This window comes from Lichenostomus cassidix, chromosome 1Aa, assembly GCF_008360975.1.
Source record: "Lichenostomus cassidix isolate B80296 chromosome 1Aa, HeHo_3.0, whole genome shotgun sequence".
NCBI lineage: Eukaryota > Metazoa > Chordata > Aves > Passeriformes > Meliphagidae > Lichenostomus > Lichenostomus cassidix.
In genome coordinates this window covers 49,433,401-49,442,582 of record NC_139480.1, presented here as the reverse complement: position 1 = coordinate 49,442,582, position 9,182 = coordinate 49,433,401, and the positions used below count along the sequence as shown (strand labels likewise).

Sequence of the window (9,182 nt, the reverse complement as noted above, 5' to 3'; positions counted from 1 at the left end):
CCTCATCAGGATGGGGGGAAAAAAATCCCCGACAAAAAACAACGCCAAATCTCAGGACAACAGCAAAAGGAAACTAGGGGCAGATATTGGGGTTTAGCAGTGGAAGGGAATGAGCACCCCAGTCCTATCGAGTGTCATCACCATTGTTTCTTCTTGCCCTCTGGGTCAAGCCAGGAGCATGGAGGAGGGGGAACACATGCAATCTTCTTCCAGAACACCCAGAAGCTATAACCATGGATGTTTGGTCTGGAAAGGAACTACCTTGTGCTTCTTTTCTAAACAAAAATTCAGGTCGAGGATAATGAATATTCTTGGATGCTCATGAGCGACTCACACACCTTTTCCACTTTTCTCCCCCCCACCCACCCCCCACCCACACCAAACGCGCCCCAAAACAAACCCAAGTCCTCCCCCCTCTTGTCTTCCCTCGCCCCTCGACAGTGTGATTTGGAAGAACAAGGCAGGGCTGCCTCCTGTGTCGCTCACGCTCCCTCGGTTTCTACTCCTTCTCTTCTTTCTTTCCTGGGCTCCCTCTGAGAAGCTTCAGAGCTTCAGATCAAACATGTCGAAAACAAAAATACAGAGAGGGAAAGTGCAAGTGTGCACGAGAGAGATCCATCTGTCACTGGAATCTGGAAAAGAAAACACAGGAGACAAGAAAAGGCATCATTTGGAAGGGTCTTTGAGATAAGAGTATAGGCAGCAATGTTTCATGAGAAGAGGGAGACGGGTTAAGGGGGGTGCAAGCAAGAGAGGTGTGGTTGCTGCCTGCCGTGCTGATAAGCCTTTGAGGAGGGAACCCTCACGATGTATAATGTCATATCAGGGGTATGCAGAAGGGTATCTGAGCTCCCTTAAGTAGTGTGATCACAGCCAGGGACCTGGGGGAAGGCAGTGGCGTGGGAGTAGAGGGGGAAAGGGAAGGGAAAGGAGAGTGGGAAGCATAAAGATATTACTGCGGGGGCTCAAAACCCCTAGTGTAAACAAAGGCAAGCCCCAAGCACAGCCAAAGCCATAAATTTTCAGCTGCCTGAAAATGATGTACACAGAATGCATGAAGCGGGGAAAATGCAGACAAGATTCTCCCCCCCACCCCAAACCCCAAAAAAGCCAAATTTTTTTTTCCTTTTCTTCCTTCCTTGATGCAAGAGGGATAAATAATTCAAGCCACGTGTAACCACTTCTGCTCTAAAAATTGTTCCTGACTCTTGGTGCATGGACAAGGCTGTTGAGGTGAACCAGTCTGGCTTGAGCACAGCACGGGGGTGGGGAGCAGGCAGTGTGTCAAATACTCCAGCATTTCAAAGCCTCCAGTCTCTCACCCAATAAAGCCAGCACTCCTGATCTGAAGCACATCACCCACCTACCCCCCACCAAAGAGAGGTGCACAGTTTCCACCTTTGTATTTTACCACCTCTCCTTGGGGGCTATGAAAACTGCCCCTTTGTAAGAAAGCACACCTTGGGGGCAAAGTGACATTTGCTTGTTAAACCACAACAAATGTATTTCTGGGCTCTGGGCGAGCTCCTGGTTCTGACTGAGGAATACAGCCTGGAGCACCTTTCTCTCCAGCTACAGCTTCAACCCTTCTCCCACTGTACTGAGACAGGAGCCTGGCAAGGGGTGTCCTCAGGCAGCACAGAGGAAATAATTTCATACAGCAGATAAAGCATGTGGGCACTGTGCTATCTCTTTTTTTCCTTTTTTTCTTTTTTTTTTTAATTTTGAGGAGAAAGGAAGCACTAAAAAAACAGAGAAAAGGATTCTTGGTTAATGAAAAATAAAGATCCCCTCTTGCCCCTTTTATTTTGGGGGGAGGCTGCTCAGTAAAGATATCGCCAAAGCTTTTGCTGCAAAAGCTGAACCAATTTCTAGCACAGAGGCACAAAGGGCAGAAATAAAATGAAGGAAGATAAATGAAGGAGGAGTGAACCCTTGAGGAACAAGGCTTACGTCTGTGGAGAATCTGAGCTGATTTGGGTCTGTGGAATTACCAGGCCAGCTGGATTAAGGGATCAGAGATAGTGTCACAGAGAAACACTTAAATATTCAATAATCCAAAAAGTAAAGCCAAGACGGAGAAGGGAAGGGGGAGAAGAGCTAGACCAATGAAAAAGACAGAGGGAAAGCCTCCATTCCCCACAGCTCATCATCTGAGGCCACCAAACTCATGTCACTTATAGTTGTCATATGATGGCCTTCAGCTGCTGCCTCAGCTTTGCCTCAGCCAGCAATGAAGCAGAAGGCAGAGGTTTTTACAGTCTGTTGCTTTGTTTCTCAGCCTTGTAATCCAATGAGAAATAATTTCCTGACACTGCTTCCCCAGATGCATCAGATACGAGGCACATCTGGCTATCCACAGGTTGGGACCCACAGGCCTCTGATATTCCTCAGGGCCAGTCCCCTGTCTTGTTTCCCCATTTCCAGAGGTAACTCCATGCAGAGACACAGTCAATTCCCCACACCATCTCTGTTGCTTTCCCTTCCTCTCAAACACTCCTTTACTTCACCTGATCTCTTTCTCTGAACAAAGGAGTGACAGATACTATCATGTTTTTTGCATGTCAGTGCCCAAAGTATGTCCACCCCAGGCAGAGGCCAGGGGCAGCACCTGAGCAAGCAGTGGAAAGTTTTAGGGATTAGAGATTTCAGCCAGCATCCTTCTCTGAGCATTATATTCTGGCCTGCCTGTCTCACTTCACCAAACACTCTGCACAATATCCAACTCCTTATAGGAACATACCAGCCCCCTTGCTTGGAACCCTTCTGGTAGGACAGACATCTCTAAAAGGTGTGCTGAAGTCACCATTGCCTGCTGTAGCTTGCTCATGGTGCACAGAGAGAAACTCTGAGGCCACAACCATGTTTCTCTGCCCCAGCAAGCACTGAGAGCCACCCCATCCCACTCAAGGAGCTGCACTCAGGCAGGACAGAGAGGGTTTGGAAGGGCAGATGTCCTAGTAGCCTGGAAAAGAAAGACGTGGCTGGGTTAGGGGTGGATGGAATTGAGGGTGGTGTTTATCATTGCTATGTGTCTAAACCAAGGGGACCATGCAGAAATTCCTGCTTCCTGTCTTCCCCCCACCTTGGCTGGGTAGCCTTGCCTCAGCCACAGGCCACAGGAAGGCTCAAGCCACTCCTCAAGCCAAACTCACTGGACCTCTTGGGTCCCCAAAGTAACCATGTATGAAAAATACAGAGACCTTGATATTCTTCCCCCAATGGTTCCTGTCTCCCCACTACCATGCTGGTTTTAAGGGCCCTGAGTTCAGCCCAACACATGGCCTACTCCACCCCTGCCCATGGCCCAGCACCCCATTTCAGCTCAGCCCAAAGCCATCAGTCCCAGCAATGGTCTAGGAGTGCTGGTGTCCAACCAGCCATGCCCTGTCCTGTAGAGGACAGCTGCTCCCTGACCCTGGCAATTCACAGTCAAAGCAAGGCCAGGAATGAGGGGCAGCACTATGCCCTCCCTTAACTGCCCAGAGCCAAAAGAACATAAATCACACAGCATTGGAGTCCAACAGCACAAGGAAGCAACACTGTGTCCTTTTTGCTGGCCTGAAAGGTGCTGACAGTGGAGTTGGCTGTTTCCCTGTCTTGCTTATCAGGCAACAGAGCAAGAAGGCACAGGGATGGAGGGTGGGCAGGAAAAGCAAGGATGAGCAAGTCCAGCACAGCAGAGAGCCAAGGAAGTGGAATGCAAGAGTTGTGGAGAGTTTACAGACAAGAGGAAAAGTTAGGACACAGGATATGTTTTATAGAGAAGGTACAAGGCAGCCCACCCCCATGTGCTGGGCTTACTCAGCTGTAGGGTTCCAACACTCTTCAGTGTCACCCAAGATTTACAACAAGCCCTTGGCTCCTGGCCATCCTCATGTATATATGAACATCAAGGAACACTAGTGACATTGCACCCATGAAAGGCTGTTGTCTCCTTGGCTGGCACGATGTCAGCCTGCCAGCTCTCAGTGATCTCCCTCTGTTTTATTCTCTGTTAATGGATGCCTCGATGTTATTGGCATTTATTTGCACCACTTTGCTTGGAGAAAAGCAGAAGGGCAACAGGGATGGTTCCGTTATTCAGAGGAAAGAGAAGAGAAGGGAAGGTGAACCAGAGGGCAGAGAGCCCCAAATCTGACTCAGGTGGTGAGTGTGGATGACCACAGACATCCCTTTGACTTAGAGCTCAAGGTAGCACAGGGGATGACACAGGATTGCAGTCACTAGTGAGATGGGAGGATAATACAGCCAGTGAAAGTACGGACAGGAAGGATAGGAGGGACTGAGGCAAACTGGGGCCCGAGGGAGTGGAAGGACCAAAACTGAGAGAGAATATGAGGAAACCAGAAAAGCCACATACAGCAGCAATTTGGGCCTAAAATTCTGACCTTGTCCTCCTTGTCCTCCTGAGGCCCCATGCACTGGAAAAACCAGCACTTAATTCTACCATTGCTTAAACGGTGCTAAGAGCCTCCCATTACAAATGCATGCATTAAAAACCTGCCAAACACTCTTGACTCCTCTGGGGACACCCCGAAATCAGGGCAAAGCTCCTGCTGCTTTCTTAAGCTTCATGCTGCAGCTGAGCATCATCCCTCTTCCCAGCTCAGTGTGCTGCCTGCTCCTGGCAGGCCTCGGGGCACAAACACCATCTCCAAGGGACTCTGCCTCCTCTTCTTGGCTTTAAGGTCCTTCCAGGATTTCTCTAACTACTTTTTGAAAGAGGGGCCTTTCCCAGGGGTGCTTGGCACTGGGAATTGGTGCCTTACTTGAAGGGACTCTCTACAGCTGCTGGGTTGTTTCTGTAATTCACAGTGGTCTGAGCATCACTGCAGCCACTGCAAACCACCACCCAGAAACTGTCCTTGCTTTTGGACCTGGCTGTAGCAGAAGAACATGGGAGAAGCTTGCAGCACTGCTGTGGCACTTACACAACAGCAGCCCCTTCCCTCTCAGCCCTACTTCCAGGGAATTAATACAAGAGTTACCTTCAAGTCATGCAGCAAAGAACCTGTGACTGTGCCCGGAGATGCTCCAGAAGCTCTGAGTAGTCTGGTACCAAGAAAAGAGGGAACAGGAAGCCTGATGAGCCATGGTTTTGTGGCATGGAAGACATTTTTGCACATGAGAGAGAAAGACAGAGAAAATGCCTTCTACTGCAGATTCTCTGATGTTCACCAAGGGTTGAGCTCACACAACACTCTTTCCTTTAACGGGTCTCAGTGAAGGTTTTTTTCATGTTCTCTCTTCTCTGATTTATCCCCTGTTTTCATGGAACACATAAGCTCTCACTATCTCTCAGTTCCATCCCAATGTTACATTTGTTTGAAATCAGCCCTGTAGCTTCAAAAATCCAGAGGTCAGAGGAGCAGTACAGCCACACTAGAAAGTCATGCAACAAAAGGTGTTCCCATGTCACTAACCAGACAAAGCCTTCATCCCTTACAGGAGTTGAACTGATTTCAATGAGTCCTACTGAAGGGTGTCCACTCAGCCTTAGAGGCTCTGTGAATTTGGCAGAGTGCTGTTGCAAGAGAAATCTCATGCTTTGGCTCTAGGCAGGTTCATTTCACTCTATACAAATCCACAGTGCCTGCGGGTAGAAAAATCATTCCTCTGAAAGCTGGGCTGGCCCTGCCATAAGTGGGGAGGAAGACTGCAGCTCCCAAACTCCAGCTGTCCCTGACATGTGCAAGCCCAAACCACTAGGATCTCAGCAGGACACTGTGGTGAGGAAGCCCAAAAAACCAAACCAGATCCCAGCTGCTTCTCACAGGACACTGCTGCAAGAATACTCACAAAACTCAAATTTCAGCCAGAAAGGATGGGACCCTGCAGAGAGGAAGGGAAAAGGGCTGAAATACAGCCTGTAGTACTGCCCCAAAGACATGGTGCTCTGCAGTCTTGCCCTTTGGCCAGTTTGGGGCACAGGAAGGAAGAATTCAAAAGGAAAAATTCAAAAGGAAGAATTCAGAAGGAAGAATTCATGCACCCAGACTCAAGCAAACACACAGCCATTGACTCCAAACCTTTGCTGGGACAAACAGCTTAAAGACTAACCATGAAAAAAACCCAACACATCGCTGTACATAAAACCCCTGCTCTCCCATCACGCCTCCCCAACAGCGATTAGATGCCTAATTTGTTAGGCAGCAAGAGAGAGAGAATGGGAAGGCTCAGGGGAGAAAAATGAAGCAGCTCAGAAGCATGAAAGAGAGAGCTTTAGAAGCATAAATCTTATTTTAGAGTGATAAATACTGGCAGAAAGGTCTTTCATATGCCTGTGGTTCCCTGGCAGGCCAGAAAGCCACTTTTGTTTTCCAAAGCGAAATGGTTACCTTTTATATTAATATGATTATTGAAGATTAAGGCGGATTTGCATCAAGCCAGCTCCACCCAGACAGCCTAAAGCAGCAGTCCACAGAAGCATGCACATGGGGGCTGGCTTGGGAAACAGCCTTCTCCAGGTAGAAGAGCATGTCAAGAGATTAGAGGTGCCAAAAAAAAATATTATCAGCACTTTCAGTGCTCTCCCTTCAGAGTGGTGAGGGGGGCCTGGGAAACATCACTACCCTTGTCATCCCATAAACCCAGAGTAGAAAGGCGTAGAAATAATTCCTGCTGGCGACGGGGAGGGAGCATGGGCTCTGTGTGACTCTCTGTAGGCACCTGCCATAGGGAGTGTGACAGCAAGGCTGGCTCTGCCTGCTGCACTGGTATGGGTGTGAGTCACTGTAGAGAAAGAGGTGGCACTGGTGGCTCCAGGAGTGTGAGGTGGAGGGGGTGTAAGTGTGGAGGAGTCACTGTAGGTGATGGGGTGGATGTGTGGGCTGAGGCTGGATGTGGTTTAGTCACTGTGAAGCAGAGAATCAGTGCTGACTCCTGGGGAGGGAGGAATTGCCATGGAGAAGCTGCAAAGCTCTGTTGGTGACTGCATGTGTGTGTGCATGTGTGTTTGCATGAAGTAGGCACGGCGGAGAAAGGGATGGGAGGGTTTGGCTGGGTGAGAGGCGCTGGAGGGGACGGGGTGGGAGTGCAGGCTGCATGTGGGCGTGTAGGGATCATGGGAGACAAGCAGGGTTTGGGAGAAGGGCTGTAGGGAAAGGGGTGGGAACACTCCTTCTGCACGTGTCCCCTGATGTGGATTACTGTAGGGAGCAGGGTGTGAGGGCAGGCTCTGTGCATGTGCATGTGCACGTGGGAAGGAGCTGCTGTAGGGCACAAGGAATGACCTCTGCTGTCTGTGAGAGGGGTAAAGGGACAGCCATGGCAGCTCTGCATGAGCATGTGTGAGCTGCTGCAGGTAACAGGCCAGGAGCTGGGGCTCTGGGAGAATGTAGGGAGCAGGGTGGAAGCACTGGTGCTGTTGTGTGCTCCCATGCAGCATGTCCTTGAGGCCAGGAGAAATCCTTGGGCTCTATGTGATTTCACTGCGAAGACCCCCACCCCCTCAGGGTCATTGTGATGCCTCTGCTGTCCTGCGCTGGCCTTGCTGCCCTATTTCCTTCAACAAAGTCCTGGCTTTCACCAGTCTGACTATAAACAGCAGGACCACAAGCTATTTGAGAGATGCCCTTACTCAAACCAAGCATACCTCCAGTATTTCTGGATGCTAAATACATCCTCAGCAATCCAGCAGTGCCAATTCAGAGTGCCCCCAAACATGCCACCCTGCAGGCAGGGTGGGAAAAGCACTTGGTCCTTGAATTACAGTTCGTTACTGTCACTCATGGAGGGGGGCGGGACTCAGAGCCTGAGGAATCACACATGTCCTGGAGTGGCAACCAGTTCCTGAGATGCATTGGCAGCCACTTGCCCTTTGGAGGATACCTGCAAACTCCTGTGGGACACAGGCATTGGCATTCAAGCATCCTTCAACGTTCTCTTGCCTTCCAGCCAACCTTGCCCTGGGCAGCCACCTGAGAGAGGTTCCCTCACCAGCAGTGAGACCCTCAGCCCCTCGAAGCTCTTCCTCTGGCCAATGCATGCCTGGATTCAGCAAGAGGAGCAGCCCCACACCAGACAGGGCATTGTGCTTCCACACAGATGCTTCCACATAGATGCTTCCACCTTCCTTCCATCCTCCACCTGCAGGCAGTGGCACAGCTCAGCCCCGCTGGGGAGGGACCCTCCTCCCGGCCGGCTCGCCCACCTATATTTCAAGCTAGCATCTGACACGCATTTTGACACAACAGTGCCTCCCCTCTCTTTTCCCCACTACCTTGCCTTGTTTAGAGCCTGTTTTTTTCTTCCATTGCCAAAACACAATGACTGTTATAATTAACAGATTATCTCAGTGCGACAGCTGCAGTCCTTTGAAAATTAGGTTGAATAACAGGATCCTGCCGTATGGTAATTTCTTTTCATCTCTCAAATATTTTCTCTTTCTCATTCTCGTTTCTACCTCATTTCTATTTTACTTTCTTTCTTTCCTCTCTCCCCACTCCTACATTCCACCAGCTCCCTGACTGCATGAGCAGTATCTTTGGGGTGAGACAGGCTGAAGGGCTCTCTCTGCCTTCATTAGCTGTTTTCATTCCCCTTCTTTTACAACCACACCTCCCAGAGAAGCAGCGCTTGCAAGTAGGTTCATAAACACATCAGGAAAATACGTGCCCACCAGAGGCAAAGGTGGTGAAGCCCCACTGGTTCAGAAAAGCAGCCCAGGGAATTTCATGGGGAGGGGAGAAACTGGGATGCAGCAGCCTGAACCACTGAATGCAACTTTCCCACGGGGAGCTGAGTGCATCGGTGCAGCTGAGTGGTTTGCTCCCAGTTAGCCAGGGTGCTCTACCCACCCACCACCCGTCCGCCTTCTTGCTGACTCAGTATCTGCCCCTGACTCACCACTTGCTCACTGAATGGGGACTGGCAGTACTTACACGGCATCCTTCCCTCTCTCTCATGCACAGCTCTGCCACTTACCACCCCCTTTCCCATTATCCACCTACATCTGTCTCTCTACCGACTCAATCAGCCCAAGACAGCCAGAAAAGCAGCTTGCTGGGAAGTCAGGGTTTCAAAACCAAAATAAGAACTGCTCCCAGCTGGACCCAAATTAGAGGCTCTGGAAATCTCCTCCTCCAGGATTAGAGATCCCCTGGCCATGGCTGGAAACGGGACTGATCCATTCACAGAAGTGGCTGCACTCCTCAGTCTCGGTTTGCACACAGCATTTC

At 50.1% G+C, this 9,182-nt stretch overlaps 1 protein-coding gene and 1 long non-coding RNA gene across 3 annotated transcripts in view; both read right to left on the bottom strand.

Annotated features, from left to right (window-relative positions):
• The window catches only part of ELFN2 (extracellular leucine rich repeat and fibronectin type III domain containing 2), a 6,909-nt gene extending 6,555 nt beyond the window's left edge, over positions 1–354 (bottom strand). Inside the window, exon 1 of the mRNA XM_085048830.1 lies at positions 1–354. This exon is cut by the window's left edge and continues 6,555 nt beyond it. Coding sequence (XP_084904956.1) covers positions 1–6 — 6 coding nt within the window. The 5' untranslated portion in view covers positions 7–354.
• Positions 355–380: 26 nt separating this feature from the next.
• Positions 381–9,182, bottom strand: part of LOC146443792 (uncharacterized) — a 58,217-nt gene continuing 49,415 nt past the window's right edge. The window contains exon 6 of one of the 2 annotated variants that reach the window (XR_014849302.1): positions 381–632. This is a non-coding gene — a long non-coding RNA (uncharacterized LOC146443792). The remainder of the gene's footprint in view (positions 633–9,182) is intronic. The other variant, XR_014849301.1, reaches the window with a different exon arrangement.